Raw genomic sequence first — 25492 nt, forward strand, 5'->3', positions numbered from 1 at the left:
TACTGATGACTTCCATTCTGCTGAATCCAGTTCTCAGTCCTCAGCATTTGTGACTCATTTTTCCTTGAAACACTTTTTTCTTTACCTGGCTTCTAAGATGTCATACTCATTTAATGTTTCCCTACTGTCCACTGTTCTTTTTCCTTTGCTCCTTCCCCCTCTCCTTTCTGACCTCTAAATACTAGTGTCCCAAGTCTCAGTCCTTGCACTTCTTCTTGTCTTCTATCTGTACTTCCTGGATGAAATAAAGGCTTTAAGTAAAATCCATCTGCTGAAGACTCCCAATTTTGTATTTTTAACTGGTTTCTCACCTGAACTCCAGTTACTTTCAATCACCAACTTGGTATCTACATTTGGATGGCTCAGAGGCTCCCCCAACTTAACATGTCCAAAGCAGAATTCCTAGTCTTTCTCTCGGAACCTGCTGCTTCTCAGTTTCCAAGTCTTGGAAGATGGCATTCCATCCTTCCAGCTGTTCAGACTGAAATTTTCGGATTCACCCTTGGCTTCTGTCTGTTTCACATTTCATTTCTAACTGATCAAAAAATCCTATTGGCTCTACTTTCGAAGTAGAAATTTGGACACCTGCCAAAATTGGGACATCCTCAAAATGTACTTCCTGTTCTCTTCAAATATAGTAAGTGTGGAAGTTTAAAAATGGGGGAGGGCATTACTGTTCTAGATTAAAAGAGCCTAAAGAGGAGCATTAACATATGATCCAGCAATCCCATTCCTAGCCATATATCCAGAGAAAACACTAATTCAAAAAGATGCATGCACCCCAATGTTCATAGCTGCACTATTTACAATAGCCAAGACATGGAAGCAACCTAAACGTCCACTGACAGACGACTGGATAAAGAAGGTGCGGGTGTGTGTGTGTGTGTGTGTGTGTGTACCACTCAGCCATAAAAAAAGAATGAAATAATGCCATTTGCAGCAACATGGATGGACCTAGACATTACCATAAAGTGAACTAAGTCAGACAGAGAAAGACAAATATCGTATGATAGAATTTATACATGGAATCTAAGATATGATACGAAGGAACTTATTTACAAAATAGAAACAGCTTCACAGACATAGAAAACAAACTTATGGTTACCAGAGGGGAAAGGGCAAGGGAGGGATAAATTGGGAGTTTGGGATTTGCAGACTAACTACTATATATAAAATAGATGAACAGCAAGGTCCTATTGTATACACAGGGAACTATATTCAATATCTTGTAATAAACCATAATGGAAAAGAATATGAAAAAGAATAGACATATACATATATGTATAAAACTGAATCACTTTGCTGTACACTAGAAACCAACACAACATTGTAAATCCACTGTATTTTAATTTTAGAGAAAAGAAACTGATGAGGCATGAGAACTAAATTAAACATGTAACCCATGGTTGGATCCTGTTTCCATATGCATGTATACACTATAAAGGCTATTAATGGGACAATGAGGGAAACATAGACCTGTATTATCCAATATGGTACCCACTAGCCACATGTGGCTATGGGGCACCTGAAATGTGACTAGTCTGAATTGTGATGTGATGTAAGTATAAATTACTGTATTTCAAAGATTTAGTATGAAAAAAAGAATGCAAAATATCTTGCTAATAATTTTTATATTGATTACAAGTTGAAATAATTTGGATATATTAGGTTAAGTAAAACATTTTATTAAAATTAACTTCCCCTGTTCTTTTTACTTTTTTTAACGTGGCTACTAGAAAATCCAAAACATCAAACATGGTCCCTTTTTAAGGCCTTTGTGGTTATTGCCTCTGCCTGGGATGCTCTTCCCAGAGATACACACATACCCAGATGACTCACCCCGTCGGTTCCCCAGATCATCCTCAAATATAAGTTTCTATTAGGCCTTCCCTGACCACCCTCCTTGAATCTTGAAGTTTTTGCCTATCACTTCCCCCACCCCCAACATGGGCAATTATTATTCCTTTTCTGTCATACTATCTCCTCTTTCAAGGATACGAGCCCTGTCAGGGCAGGGATTTTTATGTCCCTTTTTTTTTCTTCACTGCTGTTAACTCCATTGCCAAGAAGAGTCCCCAGCATATACATACATTAAAAAAGTAAGTATGCAATAGATACTTGTTGAGACGTTAAGAGAACTAGTTTTTAACAAATATCGTTCCCTACAAAAGGTGTACTTAGAATTTTCTCAAAAATAAAAAAATATTTGTTTTATAAGAGATACTGCCCCCAGGAAAATCTCAGGGACTCTTTTTACCCTCAAGGGGCTGCTCGTGGATACCATAACTCTGAAACGCCGCTCTAGGACACGCGGTTTGCAGAGATGCCGCTGATTCGGATCACAAGGCATCATCACAAAGTACGTAGAAGAGAGAACATAGAAGCTTATTTTCTAAACAGTGCAGGCTCTACGTTATGGGCACCAGCCGTTACTGCAGCAAGGACAACCACCCATGATGGAGTCAGTCCCTGGGCATCAGTGAGGCGTGCACGTAGTGCCTATCAAGATTTCTTCAATTAGAGTACCTCCTAACTATATTGTTTATGCAAGCTGGCATTGGGAAGACATAAAGTTAAGGCCTTTGGGTGATACAGAAATAAATGCATTGAGAGTGGCCAAGATTTGGGAGTAGGAAGACACTGAGCTCCATTCCTCACAAGCACATCTAAATTAAAACTATCTGCAGAACCACAATGGATGAAAAAGACACGAATCTACCAGAACAGATCTACAAGTAAAGACTCAACGAAGGAAATCACAAGATGAGCAGGAGGGGCAGACTCGCAATGTAATCAAATCCCTTACCCCGCGGTGGGCGACCCACACGATGGAGAATAATTACCGAGGCCCTCCCACAGGGGTGACAGTTCTGGGCCCAACGTCAGGCTCCCCAGGCCGGGGTTCCGGCGTCAGGAAGACCAGCCCGCAGAACAGTCGGCTTTGCTGGCCAGCGGGGCCTCAGTGCTGGAGCCCCACAGGCTTAAAGGCGCACAGTGCACACAAACTCTCAGGCGCAGGGGGACCCAGGGCAAAGCAGTCATTTGACAGGAGCCTGGGCCAGACCTACCTGCGGGTCTTGGAGAGTCTCCCCGCGAGGCGGAGGGCGGCTGCGGCTTACCGGGGACACAGGCTCTGGTGGCGGCCACATTTGGGAGCCACAGGTGCTGCCACTGTGTGGGGTCCTCCCTCCTCCCACTGGCTCGTTAGCACCAGACCAGCCCCCACCCAACAGCCAGTGCTGGGACGCCTCAGGCTAAATAACTAACTGAGCGGGGACTCAGCCCCACCCTTCAGCAGAACTGCCGCCTAAGGGCTAAAGAGCCCACAGCTGCCTCTGGGCTCGCCCCCGGGCACCGCCCCGCCCACCCGAGGGCCAGGACCCAGCTCGGCCCACCAGTGGACAGGCACGGGGCCTCCCGCCAGGAAGCCTGGGGAAGTCTGGAGACCAGCCTCACTCACGTCTGGGGAGACATAGGAAGCAAGAAAACTATGATCCTGCAACACAGGCCAGGCCCTACCCTGGGACCAGCTAGTCCCTGGCCCTGCCCACTACCAGGCCAATGCAACCTGCAGGACACCCCAGACCCCATACCCAACTGTATCAGGAACCGACCCCCACCTCGCCCCTCCCCCCCACCCCCCTCCCCGAATATCTGAAAGGAGCTCTGGGATCCCTGGGCCCTGCAGCCAGACTCCAGGAACCAGCTCTGCCTGCCAGTAGTCTAAAACCAATTCCAGGATCTGGCCTCACCTACCAATAAGAGGGCAACAGCCTCAATGTTTTTCGGGCCCTGACTCCGCCCACCAGTGAGCCAGCACTAGCCCAGGGGCTCCTTAAGATTCTACAACCAACCACGCTGTGACTGGGCCCTGCTAAACAGCGGTCAACAGCATCCAGCATCCACACAAGGCAACCAACCAGCCTAGGGCCCAACCAAGCCTACCATACTGCCCACAGAGTCAGCCCTTCCCAACAGGAGGGCCCACACAGCCCTCTTAGGGAGAATCCCTGAGCGTACAGCTTGAGTGACGAGAGCAGGGGTGCACTGCTGGGACACCTCGTACAGAGACCACTTCTCCAAGGTCGAGAAACGTAATTCACCTACAACATTCTTAAAAATACCAACAGCAACTTAGACAAAATGAGGCGGCAGAGGAATATGTTCGAGACGAAGGAACAAGATGAAACGCTGCTCTTTTTTCTGCAATTAGCTTTACAAAAATCTGAGAAGTAAATATTATTATCCTCATAGAAAGATGAAGGAATTTCAAGATAAGAATAAATTCAAGTTGAGAATGAGGTGTAGTGTGTTGTGTAAATACGAACTCAAGAAGGGCATGTGAAAAAATACACCAGACTCTGAACATGAGACTAGTAATTCAAAAATAATTTTTATTTTAACTTAGATGATTGAAAGAGTGATGAATACAAATGCCACAAAACTAAAAGCACCCCCTTCAACCAAAAAATAAAATGCAGAAGTGAATACAAAAGATATGGAATTAATTACTCATGCAATATTCAAAAAATAAAAAAAACCCCAAACAACAAAACAAACAACTCTGTTAACACTTGTGATTTGACTTTCTATAAAAAGAATTATTTCAGCCATTTAAGAGACTATAGTCTATACATACTAACTATAGACTGTACAATGTACCTTTAAAATGAAAGATATATGCATATATATAATATTTATAAATATACAAATATATGTACATTATAACTTCACAGTTGAAAGAACTTATTTGCCAGGAAGCCCAACAAACAATATTCACTTCAAAATGAAATAAGAGTTGTTTTTAAAGGTCTTGCTAAAATGCAAATATTTCAAATGACATCTAAATATATTTTATACAAACACATTCAGAGAACAGTTGATATTCCACAGTTTAAATTACACTCAAATGTATTATTTTGATAGCTTGGCATATCCCACCTTGTACACTCTTAAGAGGAAGAAAAGTTATTTAATGAGAGCTACTGAATGGACTGTACTTTATTTAAAGGACTTGCTACCCTGATATGGAAGCAGTAATGGAAGCTATTGTTTTAACTGTCTGGCCAAGGGAACTTATCTAGTGATTTATGGTTTCTCTGGGGCAGTAGCCATCATTCAGGGCATTCTTCTTCCCAACCTCATGTTAAGGACCACTTTTAATGACTCTCTGCTTTCAACCCATCAAGATTCCTCCAACTTCTATATTTTTCTACCTTAAGGAGCATCACAGCTTTCTGAAAACTTTTGATTTTGATTTGTCTTAGCAACAAAATGCCTCTACTGTGAAAGTGTCATTAAAAAATGGCTCTTGTTTAAACAAAAAAACCCTTAAGTTTTGAGTATCTTCTTTTGGGGGTGGGGGAGGTAATTAGGTATATTTATTTTTATTTCTTTATTTTTAACTGAGGTATGGGGATTGAAGAGCCACATGCTACACTTGGTTATATTTCTTATATTTTTCTTTCTTTCTTTTTTTTTTTTTTAGGGGAGTTACCGGGGATTGAATCCAGGACCTCATGCATACTAAGCAAGCACTCTGCCACTGAGCCATACCCTCCCTGCCTTGAACATCTTGTTTTAGGTGAGTGCAGGTATAATCTTAATAAAGTGGTTCTTGGTCATCTACCCTTTTTTTTTTTTACCGTAATGGAAACATGCCTTTGGAATTTTCAAGATGGACAAAACAAACAAAAGCAATAGTGGAAGCTTGAAAAAATGAAATTGAAAAAAATTAAACTCTTACAATGTGTCCCTTCATCAGGTTCTGCAGGCAAAATTTTGTTTGAAGAAATCCTTTTTTGTACTTTACATTTAAGGTAAAACCAGGTAGCTAAGGGGGCCACTCAACCTGGAGAACACGACAGAGGAAAAACTGCAAGGCGTATGATATTTATCAAATTATCACATGACTATTTCAAGCTTATAGAAGAGCTTCCAAAAAGGTACAACGATGGCTGTTTTAAAATTCCATACATACTAGATAAGACGGACTCTTTTACTAAGTGTCCTCAGACGCAGTCAACAACGTAATCTACTGAAATATACATAGCCCTGTTCTGTTGGCCAAAGGAGAAGTAGATAGGTGCTGTGAAACTGGACTTTGAATTCCTTCTGTAACATGTTAAATTTCCAGACAACTTCAACAGTTTCCAGCTAAATCAAAGCACCATCTTGGTTAACAGGGCCATTTATTAAGACAGCTGTTAGGCAGAGTTAACTGGCAACTAAAAGGCCGTGGCAACTTCACTTGCGTGACGACCTCCAACTTTAACACAGTCTCGAGGAAATTTGTCCAACTGTTCATAGGCCAGCCGCCCATCTTCTCCTGGATACAGAAATCAAAAATGAGTATCAGTTTGAACCTAACTTTTTCATTCCTCGTTCAGAATAAGTTAATACCAGGTATTTAGGTATATGTTGCTATATTTTGCTAATGTTAACTTCAGGTAGGGAAAAGCCATCTTTGGTTCTTCTTACTCATGTTGTTTTCTAGGTAGTGTTTAGAATAACCAAGAACTTTTGAGCTAATGCTAGAGACTAAGAGAACACTAAGGGACAAAAAAAGTTCTAACTGATACTATCCTGGGCACATTTTTTAGGGAATTAAATAATTTCTGTGCCTAAAATAAGCCGTAAGGAATATTCGTTTTATCCTTTAAACAAACATACGTTGGCTAAGGTTTCTGTGCACTGAATGATATATTCAATGGCAGAATTGAGCCTTATTCAGTTGGTAACTGTAAGAAAGGACACCAAATAATGAGTCTGGTTGTCAGGGTGATTACAAATGCCTTGAGATTCTCTCTCACATTATTAAGCTGCTAGAGTCAAACTAGGGTGGCAGCTTTTTTCCAACTTGTATTATCGACCAGATTATATTTGAGGACTTTCAGGAGTATAGCTTTTACACTTTAAGAGTGCACTGTAGTAGTAAACTGATTCATAACAAGTATTTATATTTTGTATACAGAGTTTAAAAAAAAGGCTCTCTCCACCCTCCCAACTCTAAAGAAAATAAATAAATAAAAGTATGAAACCTGCTAGGCATGAACCTTTACAGTGTGAAGTGAAGGAGAAAGGTTATTTAAATATTCCAGAATAAAATAAATACTTCACTTCTTTTCTTTGGTGTCAGGGCTCAGGTGGGCATAGGCCCGCAGGGCAATCAGAGGTTAACCTGAGAGTCTGGGGGAGGCTGTGGGATGTGGGGGATTAAGGCCTTTCCTGGGGGATGAATCCTTGCAACCTCAGCCAACTCCAATCAGCAATCCAACCTGGACTCCTGACTACTACACCTCTGCTTTATAGTTCAGTGTTTCTGTTTTTGATTCCAAATAGTGCACAGAGTGAATTACCCAGCTAGAAAGGCTCCAGAGAGTAACCTTCCCCCTCAACATCCAGACAGAAGAAGGAGCTGGGGTGAGATGGAGAATGATTATTTCCTCATACTGTGTGTGTGTGTGTGTGTGTGTGTGTGTGAGCAGATGGCCTACAGGTGGGAAATTGCCAAAACAGGGCACATGAAACTTCTCCTTACCAATCTGTTTGAGAGTGTCAGAAGTAAACACTCATGTAAAAACAAAAACAAAAACAACAACAACAACAACAACAAAACAACAACTCACCAAGAGACAAGAGGGTTTCTGAGGCCACATTCCTGATTTCTTCAGTATCAGACTGACACAACGTCACTAGCATTTTAATGCTTTCAGTAGCCTACAAGGAGAAAGTAGTTAAAACAGAGTTCTGACACTTATGTGTGGGATTACATGAGCCTTATCATTTCATAGCTGATGGGGACTTTAGAAACCATCTTACCCCGGAGTTCCCAAACCTAGCTGAGTGTCAAGATCACTTAGGGAGCTCCTGTAAAAGTACAGATTCCTGGGTACCACTCTAGATGCACTGCATTAGACTTTCCTAGGTTGGAGCCCAGGATTTGTACTTGCAGGAGCTCTGGTGATCGGCGAAGTTCCTCATTTCACAGAGGACGCCAGGCCTGGAAAAGTGCAGTGACCCGCCTACTTTTCCAGAATAGAATCCACTTGCCTAGTTCTTTCTATTGTATCTCACTCCTTCCAAAAATAGCTCTAATTTAAGAATTCCTAATTTTAGCTTCTAGAGTAAAACAGAGCAGGACAATAAGGTTCGAGGATAGGAATTCTTCTATTTGTATTCCACAAACATTTACTGAGCATTCTGTGAACCAGGCAGTTCATAGAGCCTGGGAGACTCAGTAATGAATATGACACAGTCGTGGCCCCTAAGAGTTTACAGTCTGGTGAGAAGACAGATTGTGAAACAAATGAAATAATTCTTACAATAATTGAGGCTGAGTCAAGGAATGCTAGGGCAGAACACGCCTGAGAAATGCAGCCTGGTCTGATCAGGGAAGTCTTCCTGGAGAAAGTGATATCTTAGAGGAGTTAGTCAAATTTGGGCACTTTGTGGTAGGGGTTGTGTGTGTGTGGATATGTGTGTGTAGATATGTGTGTGTAGTGTTTGGGGGGGCAGAGAAGGAAATAATTCTAGGTCAGGGGAATAACTTGGTACAGGGCCCAAATTGAGGGGGGCCTTAGAAGCCACATGACAGGTTTTGGACATCATTCTAAGATCATGGAAAGCCATGTAAGGGTTTCAAGGAGAATTTGTATTTTATTACGAGCTTTCTGAATGCAGTGGAGAGGATGGACCACAAGGAGGCAGTGAGACTGCTGGGAAGGTGGCTGGAATCCAGGTGAGCAGAATGGGGATAAAGAGGGAACAAATTCCCGCTACTAAGGTTGTGGGGTCCACGGGATGAGGAGGCTGGTTGGATGTGGAGGATGAAGGCAAGGACCAGGTCACCGATGGCTCCTGGGAGCTACTGGGAGATGGATGTACAATCCACCAAGATACGGGAGAATAGAGGTGGGGGTGAGAGAGGTGAGGGTGAGAGAGGTGGAGTGAGAAGTGACTTCCTGGGGGAGGTAACTAATAGCAAGCTGGATCCCAGATAGGAAGGGAAGGCCTGCACTGGAAATATTGGGAGTTATTAGCATATAGATAACAAGGAAAACCGCACAAGTCACTGTTTACCCAGGGAAGACATGCAGAGGGGGAAGGGGCCCCGCAGAGTGCCTCTAGGAACACCAACAGGAAGGGCAGGTAGAAGGAAGAGAGCCTGCCACCAAATCAAATGTTCTTTCTGAGCTTGTGAAGAGTTGATAGTGGGTAACAAATTATGGTTTTCTTTCCTGGGAGGAAATTAGGCTTCCGAAGTGGCAGTGGCACTGCCGAGTACCAGAAGACGGCAAACAGCAGTGAGTAGCATGGATAGACTCTGGGTTATTTTAGCCCAATGAGATAGATGGGGGACCTAAAATTGAGAAAGCCACTGGATATGAGGACCTTGACCTCTCCGGCTTGCTTCCAGTTTGATAATAGAAAAGATAAATGTGGGATGTCTACTTGCTAACATTAATTTGAAACAATTTTCTTCCCTACAGTCGATTGGTTTGGGTGGGTGAAATCATAAGTCTGCACTGTTTTTTGCCTGGCATGGAGCCCCTTTTAAAGGAGCTGGGGGGCTGGGAATGGTTTAGAAAGAGATATTTTATTTAGCATCAAGGATCCTGCCTATCCCCCAGGAAAAAAGGGTAAAAGGGAGTAACTGGTGCTCTCAGACTTGGGATATGCTGGAGTTTAAAACTAGCCTTTACTATAACCTTCACAGCATGTAAATCCACAAAAACTGAAATAGACTACTGTATTATTTTTAAAAAAAGTTTTTTTGGTGTGGGTGGGGAGGTAATTAGGATTATTTATTTATGTATTTAATGGCGGTCCTGGGGATTGAACCCAGGACTTTGTACATGCTAAGCACACACTCTACCACTGAGCTATACCCTCCCTCCTGGACCACTGTATCCTTATGTCTTAATTTACATTAACTCTAAGTCACAGCCATCATCACTGATCTGTCAGTGTACATCAGGAGAGCACCCAAATACACAGCAACCACCGTGGGCTTTTTTTGGTCACCTAAAGGTAATTTTTTGACTAAGTCACAAGGAAGGCAAATTTTCCCAGAGCTATTTTTCTTCATAGGTCATTAACTTTTTCATTTGAGGTATTAATCCCTTTCTTCATGTCCCATCAGGCCTCCCGGTCCCTGCCCTCTTGTCCCGTGCACCCATCCAAGATTTTAGCAAATCTTAAGGTGTGGCCTTTTCATTCTTTTCTCAAGAATCATTAGTCTTATATTTACTGCTTAAGGTCGGTCACATGTTAAATCTTGACTATAGAAAGGCAAACACTTTAATTTTGGTAATTCTCGGCCCCCTTTTTTTTTTTTTCATTTACACCTCCCTCTGACACGGTTAAGATTGATGAGCTGCTTAGGAACTTAGGAAAAAAGAGTTCATGGGGAAGGATCTGGGAATTTATTGGCATTCTGGATTTTGGTACCTTCTGGCCAATTTGATTTGGCCCTGCTATTTTTTGGTACACAAGAAAAATGAGTGAAATCATTGTGTCATTTCTCTTTTGGGATAAGAGATAATTCCTCAGTAGTGACTCAGAGGCAAACTGATTCCTGAGGGCTATTGAAAAACTGAATTGTTTTCTGCAGTGTGTATTGTCTTTAACAAAACAAAGCCACATTTGGTGACTATTTAAAGACAAAAAGGACTCCCAAACTAATATACAGTGTCAAGGAGAGGAGAAATGCTGCTAGAGCAAGTACTTTTGAATATGGAAAGAAAGCTCTTCTAGGTACTTGGCTTGGCCTCAAAGCCCAAGTCAGATCAAAGCTGACCTGCCAGGGGCTCTGAGGCTGGGCCTTACCTTCAGGCTTTTCAGGGCCAAGCAAGCTGCCTTCTGGAGCTGGAGGTTAGTCTTTGTCAGTGCTTCACAGTAATAGAGCAAGGCCTGAAAGAGAGGGAAGGACACGGCAAAGGCATTTTGATTTGTTTGGAGCTTTAGACGTAGATATCATTTTTACTCCCTGAGATAAACTACAGATAAAACGAGACATTTTGCACAACCTTCAGAGCCAAAAAAAAAAAAAAAAAAAAAAAAATCTTTTAAAATTCATGTTGATTAAAAGAGCTGTTCCTTTTTTTTTTTTTTTAACAATTTTTTTTTATTGAGTGATAGTCATTTTACAATGTTGTGTCAAAGAGCTGTTTCTTTATTCAATTCATTGATGCCTTCTATTCCATCAGGTCATGGACTCTGGGGAATATAAAGTTGGAAGATACAATGTAATGATTCCAGCTTTCAAGATGGCCCTCGGGTCACCTAGAAATTCTGTTTAGAAGGAACCACACAGAAGAAAGGCATTCTTTACATAAGAAAGCTCCAAGATGCTAAGTCACAGGGTAAAAAAAAAATCACCTTCTGGAGGGCTAGGGCAGGTTTCATGAAAATGATGTTTGAACTGGATGGGAAAGGATGGGTTAGAGACACTGGGGGAGAAAAGGGCCTCCAGCAGAACGGAAGAAAGAAGGAGGCAGGAAGTTCCAGGAAGAAGGTGGTGCTGAGTTTCACTCTGTGCAAAAATCTCTACATAAAATAAACTCTCTTATTTTTATCAATCTAATTACTTCGTAAATAGTTCGTGTTTCTTAGATTCCTCTCTTTTCCAGGGTCCCTGTCTTGTCAAGGTCTTGATTTTGTGCCTGGATCACTATCATGGCATTTCTGCTTCCAGGGACCTAAGGATTGGCGGGGGGTCCCTCCTTCAAGTGTGTGTTCCATCATTTCATGCCTTACCTTTTCCCTGAAATGCTCGTTTCTGGAGGCTGCTGCCAAGTAAAGCATCACAGCCTCACTAACTTCACTGTCATCGCCGGTTAAGAGCAGAGCCAGAGTCCTGAGGATCTCCTGCTGGGCTGGGAGGCTGCTGGGTGTGAGGTCGCTCATGGCCTGGAGCAATTTTTCATCTCTTAGTGACTGCAGAGTCTGAAGCATGGAAACTGGAGAGTAGACAACAGAGTTCACCTTCTGACAGTAAAGTAACATTCTCATTAAAAATATGTCAGACTCAAGGATACACATGATAACAGACCCAAGGATATATGAAAAATTAGCACATGAGAAAGGCAATGTTTCCAATTAATGAGAAAAGGACAGATTATCCAAATAACTATATGAATGCAAAGGATGAATACAATGAGAAAAAAGTGAAGGTGGATCACTAGCTCAGAATGGCTCCTAAAATAACTTACAGCTGAATTAAATAGTCAAATGGAAAAATAATAGTGTAGAAAACACCAGTAAGCACTTTCTCCAGTGGTGCTGGTAGAAGCAAACTCCACTGCCCCTCTGTCTTCACCTGCCTGGCAAAACCCTGACCCTGACCCTGAGTGACCCCCAACTTGGCCGTCTGTCTGCACTCAGGCAACTGGACCCCAATGGAAAGTGCAGTTGGTCAGAGTATGAAGACAATATGATAAAAAAGAGGATTTAGAGTCCCATTTGGACAGATTGACCATGTTCCATGTACTCTAATCCCTAACTTACAAATGGCAAACACATTAATGAAGGAGAGAAACTACAGTGGAGTCCTAAATCATTTACCAGCTTCCTGTTAATGGTACACCCCTGCTGGATGACTGAGATGCGCTTAGCAAATCCTTGGTTCACTGCCAAGGGGCTTACTAATGTTAAAAGTCCAGAAATTATTTCAAAGGCAAATCTCAGCCCAGCTGTTGATTTGGGTAAAAAAAAAAGTTACCATCACTAAAAACCATGACCAAAAAGACCAGAGATCATCACTCCACACTGAGCCCCCACAAAGGGTGACCAAGGAATGTGTCCCACCTTGCTTGGCCAGCTGGTTCAAGTAACTCTCGAGGTCACTCACACCGTGGCTGGTAAAGTAGCCGTAATACTGGAAAACAGTGATGACTTCGGAGGAGAGGCTGGAGGTAAGCAGGGGCTCGGCCCGGTCCAGGATTTGGGACACCAGGGTTCGAAACACTATTTAGAAGGGGAAGATATGAAGCGGCTTTTAAGAAACATGGTCAGTCATTCATTCATTCACTCATTCATCTCTCTGTCTGATGGAGAGAAGTCTATAACATGGGCCAATCTTCTGTGTATGGCCAGGTGATTTTTGCATATTTATACACCTGTGTCACTGTCATTTGGATCAAGATACAGAGCACTGCTGGGACCCCATAAGGTTTTCTTGTGCCCCTTCCCAGTCTGTAGCCACTCACCTGCTCCCACCACAGGTAACTAATAATCGAACTTCCATTGATAAATTAGCTTTGTTTGTTCTTTGTTCTTGAACTTGATATAAATGGAATTATATACTATGTGCTTTTTCTATCTAGCTCCTTTTACTCACCAAAATATCTGTGAGACTCAACCAAATCATTGCTTGCAGCAGTAATTTATTCTCTTTAAAAACTGCCGCGTAAGACCCTATTGTATGACTGTATTAAAACTTATCCATTCTCTTGTTGGTGGGCATTTGAGTTATTTCCAATGTTTGGCTCCCGTGAATAAAGCTGCTGTGAACCTTCTCATACATGTCCTTTCTTTTTAAATGAGCCTAAGCACGCATGTCTCTTGGTATATTTAGGAGTGGAATTGCTGGATCAGAGGGGAGGAATCTACAGAAACTGCCAACCAGTTTTTTCAAAGTGGTTGTACCCTTTGACACTCCGTATGGGTGACATTTGAATGAAAAAAGTATCCATCCCCAAACAGCAATACAGACACATAGTGCTTTTAAAGCCACCGCTGATGTTCTGGATGAAAACATGTGGAGTGTCGTTCTTTGCTTAGATTTTACTGAGCAGATGATGTTGTCTCTGGAGAGCAAGCCTCTGGTTCAGGGCTGGCTCCGGGGCCAGGGTGGCGGGGACCCCACCCGCGCTCACCCGCAAACCCGACAACAGCAAGCTTTCCCCACTCCTGCTGCCCTGTACCTGGGTCGGCCAGTCCTGGATAGTCCCTGTTGACGGTTCTGGCAAAGTTGGCTTCAAGCTGCTTAATCACTCTGTCTGCTGAGCTGTGGTAGACCCCAACAGGGCTGCAGCACTTGGTCCAGAATGACAGCAGAGACAGCTTTTTGTGAAATTCTGGAATGGCTGGAAAAGAAGAGCAGGTGGGGGTGGGGCAGGCATCGCCAGGGGCTTTTTTTTTTTTTTTTTTTTTTAAAGATTGTGGTTTTTAATCAGAACTACAGGACTCTGATCCTATAGCTGGCAGGTGGTGGTCCCAAGGGCAAAGAAGGTGAGATGAGGAACTCATCCAGCCCTGAGCAGTAAAGAAAATGCAGCAACAGCTCAGCTGTTTGCTTTCAGTGATAGAAACCTGCAGGTCTGCCCTGGGGAGAAGGTCTAATCATCTCATTTCCTAGAATTTAACAGCCAAAAAAACCAGGATTGGAGACTCAAACCTCAGGAGATTTTTCTGAAGGGGACGGAGCAGAGCGGTGGGTGACGAGGGAGCTTTTCACCCCGCCTGGGTGGCTCTCAGACAGAAATGACAAGGTCAGCATCTCACTCTCGGGGCTGTGTGCATAAAGAGGGGCAGGGCTGCTGGGGGCAAGCGCAGGAGCCAGAACATCCTGCCCCTTTTCCTGCCTCTCAGACACCTGCCAAGGTCACCTGCTCCTGGGAGGACCAGAAGCAGGAGGCAGAAATGCTTACAAAGAACCTAATAGGAGCTTTAACCATAATGGGAGATAACCCAGGGGATCCTAGTTTTCCACTATTTCTACTGACTCTCTGATGTAAAAAAAGACAAAAATTCTTGTCTTTAGGAAAGAGCCCTGTAGCCAGACCACACAAATTCAAAAGCATCTTTCCTGTGTCAAGTTCTCCACCTAAAACTCTGATCCAGAGACTCTTGGGGCCTTTGACTTCTTGCATTTCTACCTTTTCCCAGGAGGGTTTGGGAGCATTTGACATCGCTATGGGAGTTGTCTCAGCCAGCAACATGGGGCAAGAACAATCCTGCTCACCTGTCCCCTAAATGGAACCACACCAGCACAAAAAAATCTGTGTAACTCTGCCTGGGAGGTGGATGCTGGTTCTGTGTATACACTGGAGGTGGAGGCCCCTCTAGGAAATAAATAGGTGTCTGCAGGTTTGACTCCAAAGGCTGGAGTGGGGCGTTAAGGAGACCACGCTAGCGTGGAGACACTCCTCTAGCTACAGCCGAAGAACGCGTTTCTGCTCTCCCAACAAAGCAATGAGGAAATGCAGGCCGAGGAGTGAGTTGGTGATGTCGCCTTCCACAAGAACGGCCGTGAACATGCAGGTGCTCACCTTCAGTGACAGAACTGATGTTTCCTATGTTCTCATCACTGACAGCAGACAGTTTCTCCATCACTTGGATTTGCCTTGAAAGCTTCTCTAAGAGGTTTCTTGCCACAAATGGGGTTTTGCTTGAGAGAACAATTTGCTGATAAAACAAACAAAACCACGGTGTCAATGATCTTGTTGTCAACAGAGCCTTCCCGACCCAACCTCATCCTTCTGAATGAAAGTGGGGATGTTAAATAAACTCAGACAGGGTTTTTCTGTTCTAGTTTGTTAATGTTCCTCATTCCAGGCCGCTTTCAACATTGGATGCGATCAGACACGTTTTTGTTGCTCTAAACTTTTCATGCTCGTGTAAATTCTGGAATTTTCCCAGTAGAAGAGCTGTAAGGGTATTATAAAGTTGCTTTTCTTGTATGTACTGTGAATCTATAAATCCTCCCTGAAACTTAACCAAAGCATACTTAGGCTGCCCATTGGTGTGTAAGCAGAAAAAAAGATTTATTTTATAAGTGTAGCAATTTTTCACAGCATGGACTTATTTCCTTCTTTTCAAGCTGACAATTAAGAGCATGTTGTAGAACAATCGTGGTTATAATCCAAGCCATCTCATTATAGTTAAGCAGTGCTTGTTACGTACCAGGCCCTGGTCTGAGCCACAAATAGGTATTAGCTCATGTTATTTTGTACAACAACCCAATGAGGTAGGTACTTAAGGCACAGAGAAGTTAAGCAACCTGCCCAAGGGCACATAAATAACAAATGATTTCACTTGTGTGCAAGGCACAAAAATGAGGGAGGGCCTGAGAGAGGAAAGAATAGAAGTCAGTTGCTGCCTGAAAATTCTAGTCTTTTCTAAGTCTCTCAGAGATCTGTCTCAGTTACTTGGTAGGCATGGCTGCAGGACACAGACCTGTACTACCATCCTGGGTGGGCAAGGAGTATAGCTCAGTGGTAGAGTATGTGCTTAGCATGCACAAGGTCCTGGGTTCAATCCCCAGTACCTACACAGGGAAAAAAAAAATTCACTAAGCTGGTCATGTATATAGTCTAAAGCATTTGGACTCTAAAAGCAAATAGAATTTTTCAGATTCAAAAGTCTAGTGCAGCAATTATGTGCTTTTACTCACACGCCTTTCATGTAAGTAAATACAGAAGAAAAGATCTGCTTTATTTTAAATGTAATTAAATTATAGCTATTATGATTCTTATGGAATGTCCATTTTTATCTCTTTGCAGCCATACACCAAATGAAAAAATAAACTCACTGACTGAGGAGTGGGTGTGAGAGGACTTAGAAATCAAGTTCCTAGCCCTTACTCCCTTATTCTACATCTTTATATCCACTTCTTTTCTTTTTTTAAAATCAATTATTTAATGGAGATACTAGGGCTTGAACCCAGAACCTTGTGCATGCTAAGCACATGTTCTACCACTGAGCTATGCCCACCCCAAGGTTAGAGGAGGCAGGTAGCCAGATATGAGCAGAGAAAGGGGGACACAGGCCAAATGGCAGAAATTGGGCAAAAGAAGGAGGGACACGGGCCAAATGCAGGAAACCATACATCAAGTGAACAACAGGGGTCCTTGGGTAGACAGAGAAAAGCAGAAACCTCTGGACTGATAAGAAATCACACATTTTGGGGTGTCAAAGGTCCCGGAGGCCCACAAAGAAAAGTGGGAAAATGCAGGAATCTCCAGTGTCCAAATGTAACCTTTTGCGCACTATGCTTTCATTGTAATAATACTAGCCTTGCAGATTAGAAATATCCATCGTACACAGTCGCATGACACTTCCGATCCAGGCTAAATAAGGACAAAAATCCCTCCTCCCCTTGGGAGGGTGGAGCTGGGGTGAAAATCAGGGAATATGACCCCCAAGCCCTTCCCTCCCCAATGAATATTCCATCATTCATTTCTGCACCCTATGTAACGAACTTGTCAAAGAAACTCAGCGCAGCTGCTCACCTGAGCCTGCCCGCTCTCCACTTCAGAGCGTACTATCTATTCCTTAATAAATTCTCACTTTTTTAATCTCTGTGTCTTGTCTCTGAATTCCTTCTTCGATGAGACAAGAACCTAATCACCGGCAACACCACCCACTACCTTTTAAGGTCTAGAGATCTAAGTTTTAAGACAGAAAATCCAGCCTTGAGGGAGGAAGACCATGCCTTGCAGAATTTTTGAGTTGAGTCAAATCAAAGCTGGATGGTTTTCTTAGTCCTGAGTTCTATTTTCCTGGGAAAACTCAAAAAAGGAAGCACATATTCTTGATGCATCGACAACTCGGGCTCTAAAAACCAAATGCAGCCCCCAGTCCTACCTGGACGAGTTGGGTGCAGTACTGGAGGTGCCTGACGATGGTGAGGTCCAGGCTCTCGTTCCCCGAGGTCAGCGGGAGAGGGCTTCCTGCCACGCTGGTCCCCACTCCCGTGTCCTCAGTCAGCGCCTCACTGAGATGCCCGCGGGCTTCTGGGTGTACTGATCTGTAACTGTCGAAGCAGGAAGGCGAGCGGAACGTTAGCTGTTTCTTTCTGTGTGGAAACCACAGGTCAACTCAACATGGCTCACATAAGGCCCCCAACAGCACCCACTAAAAAGTCTTGTGCTTGCCTGCTTTGAAAAATTGAGATCCCTTTAAAAAACTACTTCCTAATATCGCCCGGTCACCAATTTGCCTAATATTAATACGACCCTGCAGACAGATTGCTTCCAGAGTTCTCTGCTTCTCAAGCACACAATGAACCATCTGCAAAGTCAGTCGTCTCACCAAGAAGTCTTTTGAAACGTGCCCTCATTTTGTTGCACTTTCCTGCTCTGTTGAAGGGGTGATTTGCCAAATTTTCTGGGATTAAACTGTCCTCTGTATTTGTGGTTTCCCAAGAGTAATACCATTAAGAAATAATCAGTCAAGGCTTTTTCCTGGCCTTGGATCAATGACTACTTGAAGAAAAGGAGAAAGGAAAGCTGCGAGGAAGAGACAGAATGTCCTACTTGCCACAAAAGCTAAAAGGGGCGTTTGAATCTTTAGCGGGGTTGCTTAGTTCTGCCTCACGTGCTTTGTTTAAACCCCACTGTTGAACTATCTAAAGCTGTATTTTTTTTTTCGAGAAATCGATTTTATTATTTTTTCCATTTTAAATTATTTGTAGGGGAGGAATAATTAGGTTTATTTATTTATTTTAATGGAGGTACTGGGGATTGAACCCAGGACCTCATGCATGCTAAGCACTCACTCTATCACTGAGCTGTGCCCACCGCCTAAAGTTGTACCTTGACAGGCACGTACATTTAAAAATAAATCGGTTGCATTTATTGTCTAATTTTATTCTTAAAATGAATCTGTGCAGGAGGGAGATGGGGAGGGAATGGTCTTATTTCAGATACGAAAGAAACGACCAGCAGAGATGTTAACCAGAGCCCTGGTTCACACAGCTAGGTCGCGACAGGGCTATTTGGCTTCTAGTTTTACGTTCCCTGGTCTCCATAATTTAAAAAGATCACGCATCCGAGTTCAGACGCATTGAATGCTCTACTCTGATTCACATTTGCCTCCCAGGGGAAAACATTCAGCTTGTTTCTTGGTAGTCAACACATATGTAAAACAACACACACACACAATTTCCACAATTTTCCCTAATACCTCTGATGACATACAGTAACATTAGATCAAATGTTCTGTAAAATATACAAAGTCTATGGTGTTTTCATTCTTAGAATGCTTCTTGTAGCAAGAAGAAAGAAAGTTTAGCCTGACTTTGACATATCATGTCATAGCTTAAGCTAACAAATATACAGGAAGCTGTTTGGTTTTAGAAGCATTTCACAAATTCAGTCAAGTTAGAGAAACCTCAGTGTAGAATGTAGAAGGATAAGTTAAACATTACACTTGTTCAATCAATTTCCTTTGCTACGCGCCCAGTTTGCTTGAAGGCTAAATTCTACTTCTCACGTTTTTCTTTTCCTGGTTTCATCTTGGCAGAAGAAACCCTCCAGGAACAACAAAACTCCAAAATGTTACCACCACCCACAGAGAGGTTTGGGAAGGTTGAACTGCCATAGCTTGTTGTCGCTCGAAAATCTGTGTATATGTTAAAATAAAGATGGGTGGAAATCTACCCTTTCCTTTGGGAAAGTGTGTATTTTTTTTTTTTTTTTGCAGCAATTGATGGAGCTGAGTATTGTCCCACGGTGTTTACAGAATGGACCCGAGGCTCTAGCTCTAAACATGTGATTTGGTACAAGAAGGCCCAACGGAGAAGAGGGCAGTATTTCACCTTTCTCCTCCTCTCCCACTGCCCTGCTCCATCCTCACCCTAGAGAAGGCCACACCTCCACTTGGTGGCCTGCAGATCCTGTGGCACTTAGAACCATTAATCATCCTTTCCTACATTCTAAGGGAAACACGTGCCTGGGGGCTTAAACCTGGCTTCCATATGGGCCCTGCTGAGCTTAAGCTATTACAAAGACCCAATGGCTAAAGGGAACGGAGAGATAAGGGGTGGGAAAAGCAAAGCATGACAAAATGAAATTAGAAATAAGATTTGAATCAAGGAGATCCAGGTCCAAACTAATCACTCAGTAAGAGTTCCCCAGAAACACAATATGCCGAGTTAATCTGGAATGAATTACCTTGGGGACAAGTTGGAGACACTGAACTCTACAAGGTGTATGTGTACACACATGTACAAATGTACATACACACACACATACACACCCAAAAAAAAATCTCCCCTTCATTTACAAGGAAGGAAGGCAATTTATTTTCCCTTAAACACTACAAAAGAGGGGAACAATATTTCAAAGTTGTACTCGACAACAGAAAGGAACTGGAAGCCAGCTCAGGTCGGGGGTTTTGTCTTCCTGGAGATGTGTATCAGGTCCTGTCTGGCAGCAGCAGAGAACTGTTGTACCAGCTATGAGAGCAGAAATAGAGACGGACGCTCACTTCAGACTTACCTATTTTTCTCAGTCTCAGTGTCTGAAAATACTGAGTCAGGACCTCCTCCAACATTACAAACCTCATCACAATCCTCCTCCTCCTCGTCAAAATCAGAGGTGTTCAGGAAATCAAAGCTTTCTAAAGCACTTTCAACTGTAAGACTTAAACTGGAAGACCTGCTTCGGCTGACTGCTGGCTTGCACTGCAAAGGTAGAAGGGACCAAGGAGAGTATCAACATATTCGGAAGGAGAAACCCAACACAAGACACCCAACGGCAGATGCGACACTTTCTTTTTGTTCAAGCTTTTATTTTTTGTTGTTGTTGGCATTAAAAAAATTCACTGAAAATCTTCATAATAAAAAGAAGTACAACCATGGATAAAATGACACAATATCTAAGATTTGTTCCAAAATAATCCAGAGGGAAGTAAGCAGGTAGAAGGTTAGACAAAACAAGGTTGGCCTTGGGTTGAGCATCGTGGAAGCTGGGCACATTGGGATCCATTATCTGATTCTTTCGACTTCTGTTGGCAATTTTTATAATAAAAAAGGTAAAAAAAAAATTACGATCAGAAATCCTTGGGAAACAGAATGGCTATTTTCTCTGCCTAGTGCTCAACCCTAAATAAAATTCAACTGGCAGACAAATCTTAATAGTCACTGAGTCAATGCCAAATACAAACCAATTTCTAATTCCATGTGGCAGCATCTTCAGTGTCCTGAGACAGAGGTGAGCTATCTAAGGCACCTGTTCTAAAGGACTGACAAAACAAATCCCAGAAACAGAAACTTCTTGAATCTACCTAATCCACCCTCCCTACGTAAGTAGACCTAAACATTAACTTTACATTCACAGCACAGAATTCTTCTTTGAGCATTGAGAGAAAGTAAATGGCATGCGCAGGACACAAAGCGGTCATGCTTCCTCTATAGCTCTGTCTTTGAAGGAACAAGTTCCATCACTTCCCTGATCAGGCCCTGTAATTATGGGACCAAACTCACTCTATGGTCTGGAGAATTCTATATTGCTGGACATTAAACAGAAACATTACAAACAGAATAATGCCAGTTGCTAGGGACACAGAGATGGAGAGATGTACTTCCAAAATAGTCAAGAGGATGCTGTGGGGGGTTGAATGGGACAAATTCTGCAGGTAAGAAGAACTAAATGTCCTCCATCCAGTTGGAAGGCACTCCCTGCTGACTTCTTAACATAAGGTCGGACAGGCCTTGCGGGGATCTGAGTCTCTGACACTTAAGATGGCACAAAAGCACACGGGCAACCGTCTTTCAGTCTTTTAAACCAGAGTTGTTTCATTCACCCTCAGTGATCTCCGTCCAGGAGGCAGCATCATTTAGTTTCTGATCCTCAAGATGTTTAGCATCCTAGGAATGTGAAGGAGGAAAAAAAGAGAAAGCTTTGTCCAGCTGATGCTTTAATTCTGGCTGGATACAAAGCCACTTGCCCCAGACCTAAACCCTAATACCCTTTTCAATCTCAGACAGAGAGGAGGAGCTGGTCCTGACTCAACCCACTTCTAGAGTCTTTGAGTCTTCTTTCCTAAGCTAATTAGCTGCAGAACCTGATCTTGCACAGTATGGATGTATTTAGAAACTGATCATAACAAAGAAAGGGGCAGCTAAGGATTTCAGTAGCGGAATAGTTTTGGAACAAGAGCAGATTGAAATAATACTCTGGAAAGCAATCTGTAACCGCCAGGTTTTTATAAGACTAAGAGATGACTTGCTTAGTGCTTCTCGGTGGACCAAGCTACTGATCAGCACCCTATCCGTCTGGAAATGGGGGCTGCTGTCAGCACTGGCTTTCTTTGAGGCATGTGCTTTAGGGGGATCAATTGTGTCTTCGCCCTTTACATTTAACACCTTTCTGCCCACTAAGCAAAGCTGATCAACTGTGCAGACAAGAGCTTGTAGAAGGGATAAAAGATGTTTTTGCTGCAGTACTAGACTAGCAGCCTCTATGCATGAGCCCTGAGCTGACGCTTTTGAATTATGTGTTATAGGAAGCAGATTCAGCGTGCCCTTCCCTGCCGCTCAGAGGCTGTGCCTACAGCTGACTCAACCTGTCATGGGCATCAGAGGACGGGGAGAGTCAGAGCATGAACTATCATCCGCCCTGGGCATACGTCCCTTCCTGAGCTAGGTCAGCGTGCCCGAGACAGTCAGAAAAGCCTTGGGAGTGTAGTTCCAGAGGCCGCAGGGAAGGTCACGTTTTAAAACAGTCACACCAAGGGGTGCAACAGCCTTCTGTGAGTTGACTCTCAGCTGGCCTCTGGCACCACATTTTCAAGCCTATATTATAGAACAGGTCCCCGAAGAATTGCTCTTTCAAGAGTAAAGGATCCAAGTCCTCTTCTCCTTGGCACGATAAATCAGATTCCTTGGCAAAGCAAGGAATACGAGAAGTGGCTGTGGGAATCGGGACAAAAATTCCAGTTCTGTCTTCTTGTGTGGTGTTTTTAAAAATTTAATCTGTATGCCAAGTGGAGACACATACATTCTGGGGCAGTGATAATGATCTCATATCAAGACCTCCCACCTGAGAGGAATCACCCCTCTCACTCTCATCTTCCCATGTCTGTCCTGAGCTGTCTGATCAGGAACAGGACAGAGGGAGATATCTCTGGCAGTCGGGGATCTCTGACTTCTAGATGATTCACGGGTGATTAATCCGGGGTTCCGACTCACTGATTTGGGCCAATTGCAGAGAAGGGAATCTCCCAGGAGCTGGTGCCCTGCGGTAGGGGAGAGACAGACACCCCTGGCTCTCACATCCCGGCTGCCTAACTCTGACTTCAACCAGGGCAGGGCTTTCCTGCTTCCTTGCTACTCCGAGAGGGACCCTCTCCAGTCTCCACTCAATGAGATTATGATGATCAAAATGCCACCATTTCACATTTAGGATCTGAATGATTAATTGGGACTGAGGGAGTTTAGGCATTCTTTAGAGCAATTAATTTAACATCTAATCATTTTAGTTAAGTGGATCAGTGGTCAGGAAAGTAAAAATTAGTATGCGCTACTGTTAAAAATTAATGCCATTTACACGATGATTATCTATTGATCCTGGGATAGGACAGGGTTTTAAAAACAAAGAAAGAGAGGTAGGCTCTTTTAAATAGAATGATGGCTTCAGCTCCCTGCCTCGAAACCTAATCCAATGTCCCTGAAAAGGTACTTACTTTTAGAATATCATCCAAGTGCAGGACTTCTTGGTTCAGATCCTGAAACTCTTTATACTGCTCTTTATGTGGTTCTAATGCAAGGAAAAGCCCATTGAAGGCATCCTCTAAGCTTCCATCTAGGAAGGATCTACAGCCTTCGGACTCGCCACTGACAGAGCCCTCAGAGAGCAGCCTCTCCGCAGCCACTGGCACCTCTGCCGAGGTGAGCCTCTTAACCAGCTGTTTCGTGATGTTTCCTTCAAAAGTGTCCAATTCCACGGGCTTGAGCTCAGAGGCCTCATCGGACTCTTGCAGAAGGGCCTCGGCGACATCCTTCTCTAGAAACAGGCGCTCAGCCCTGGGGCCCGCGGAGGCTCGGCAGGCCTGCGGTTGTCCTGGTCCCTCTGTGTCTTCCTCCACCTGTGGCTTGGGCTCTGGACCATCTCCTGAGGAGTTTCTGGAAGAGGCTGAGGTGGAGTCATCCATGCCCCCGTTCTGGGAGGAAAGGCTGCCACAGTTCAGCTCAGCAGGGGTGATGGTAATTTCTGGATTTGCTGAGCCAACAGTGGGGACAGAGCCGGTGGGGTTGGGGGTCAGGGTGCAGTCCCCGTTGGGCAGGTCGCTGAAGCTGAGGGACAGTGGCATCTTCTCCTCAGTGGCCTTCCCATTTTCAAAGATGTCATCAGGTAGATTCGACTGCAGAGAAAAGGCAAATCATTATTATTTTAAATGCAAATGATGTGTTTGGCATGGTTCATTTCCAGATGAAATGCAAGGCAATTAAAATTAAAAACCAGACCTTTCATAATATTAACATTGTATTTATTGATTTGGGGGTGTGTGTGTGCGCGGGCATGTGTGGCAAAAGAAAACAAGCCTTTAAAAACTCCACTTCCGTTGTTGAATTGAGGTGAGAGTTCATCGTACTATTCTTAGGTTTGACATTTTTCCAAAGAAAAGGCTGGGGGTAGGGGAACAGGGCTTGTTTGCTAAATCCCAGGATCTCATAATCTTTGGCAGCCATAGTTATGAACAACACTACTGTTCTGGGTTTTTTGTTTTTTGTTTTTGGCATCGATCTTAAAAGACTTTCCAACATTCATGCTATTTTACTCAAAAGACATGATGCTTTGTTCTGCTTCAGTTCTCAGAAATTATTTTTTGAAAATCTCTACCCAGAAATTCCAAGCCCCAGGAAACATTTTAGTAATTTAGTAACCATGCCACAAATAATTCAAGACCAAAAATACATTGGCAGAGCTTCTATAAAAAGAGGAGAATAAGGCTGAAAAACAGAACCACTATCTTCCAGGGTTGCAAACCCCAGAGCTCCCAGGGTGTCTAGAAACCCCAAATGCTCTGTTGGGCAGCCCCAGGCTGGGTTGGGTACGCTCTGTGATCCATGAAGCAGAACTCAGAAGACAGAGGTCAGAAATATCCAGGTAACCAAGATACTTCATTACGCAGGTGTTAAAACAGTTTCTAAGTCATCTTTCCTGACACTGCAGTCTGTGCACCCGTGTGGAAATGCTAAATGTTGTTCCGAGGGGAAAGTTTTCTAGTTATTTGAGATCAACTCCTTCAAAATGAATACTTTCTCTGGGATTCCAGGTTTGATTTTTTTTCAGTCGACGGTAAGCACCAAGCTAATGCATATTTTAATGAAATATAAAGCAACGAGTGGTCACGATAGTGCCCAGGAAACAAAGATGTTACAGCAAGTGACATGGGCAGCAGACCAAAGGAGGCTTCCAGTCCTCTTCCAGCAGCGTCCCTGGTCCCGTCACTGCTGGATCTGGGGGCCACCAGCTCTCATCACACGCAGTTAGTTCAACCCCAACTCTCCATTCTCGTTGGGTAGAAGGTGGTTGACTTTAAACACGGGGTGAGTAAAAGGATGTGTCGATGTGTCACTGGGGCATTCAAGTAACCTCTGCAGGCTCAGTCTCTTTGCCACTAAAACTGACTGTTTTCCTTGATTAGTGATTACTGACCTGTAATCTCAGAAAGGTGTGGGGAGCGGGTGGGTTCCTGTGCGCCTCTTACTACCTCCAGCTTCTTTTTTAAAAAAAAATTTATAGTTGATTTACAATGT

General features: G+C 43.4%; 1 protein-coding gene across 7 annotated transcripts in view; it reads right to left on the bottom strand.

The window, feature by feature from the left end:
- Window positions 1-4372: 4372 nt before the first annotated feature.
- The window catches only part of RIPOR2 (RHO family interacting cell polarization regulator 2), a 178251-nt gene continuing 157131 nt past the window's right edge, over window positions 4373-25492 (bottom strand). For 3 of the 7 annotated variants that reach the window (XM_045509559.2, XM_045509560.2, XM_045509561.2), the window contains exons 13-22: window positions 23416-24093; window positions 20229-20413; window positions 17593-17803; window positions 15276-15411; window positions 13929-14090; window positions 12811-12969; window positions 11761-11963; window positions 10831-10914; window positions 7629-7719; window positions 4373-6328 (exon numbers count right to left, since the gene is read on the bottom strand). In XM_045509559.2, coding sequence (XP_045365515.1) covers window positions 6228-6328; window positions 7629-7719; window positions 10831-10914; window positions 11761-11963; window positions 12811-12969; window positions 13929-14090; window positions 15276-15411; window positions 17593-17803; window positions 20229-20413; window positions 23416-24093 — 2010 coding nt within the window. In that variant the 3' untranslated portion in view covers window positions 4373-6227. Of the gene's footprint in view, window positions 6329-7628; window positions 7720-10830; window positions 10915-11760; window positions 11964-12810; window positions 12970-13928; window positions 14091-15275; window positions 15412-17592; window positions 17804-20228; window positions 20414-20499; window positions 21599-23415; window positions 24094-25492 lie in introns of those variants that run through there. The other 4 variants (XM_045509563.2, XM_010974234.3, XM_010974235.3 and 1 more) reach the window with 3 other exon arrangements.

Source organism: Camelus bactrianus, chromosome 20 (genome assembly GCF_048773025.1).
Source record: "Camelus bactrianus isolate YW-2024 breed Bactrian camel chromosome 20, ASM4877302v1, whole genome shotgun sequence".
Classification (NCBI taxonomy): Eukaryota; Metazoa; Chordata; class Mammalia; order Artiodactyla; family Camelidae; genus Camelus; species Camelus bactrianus.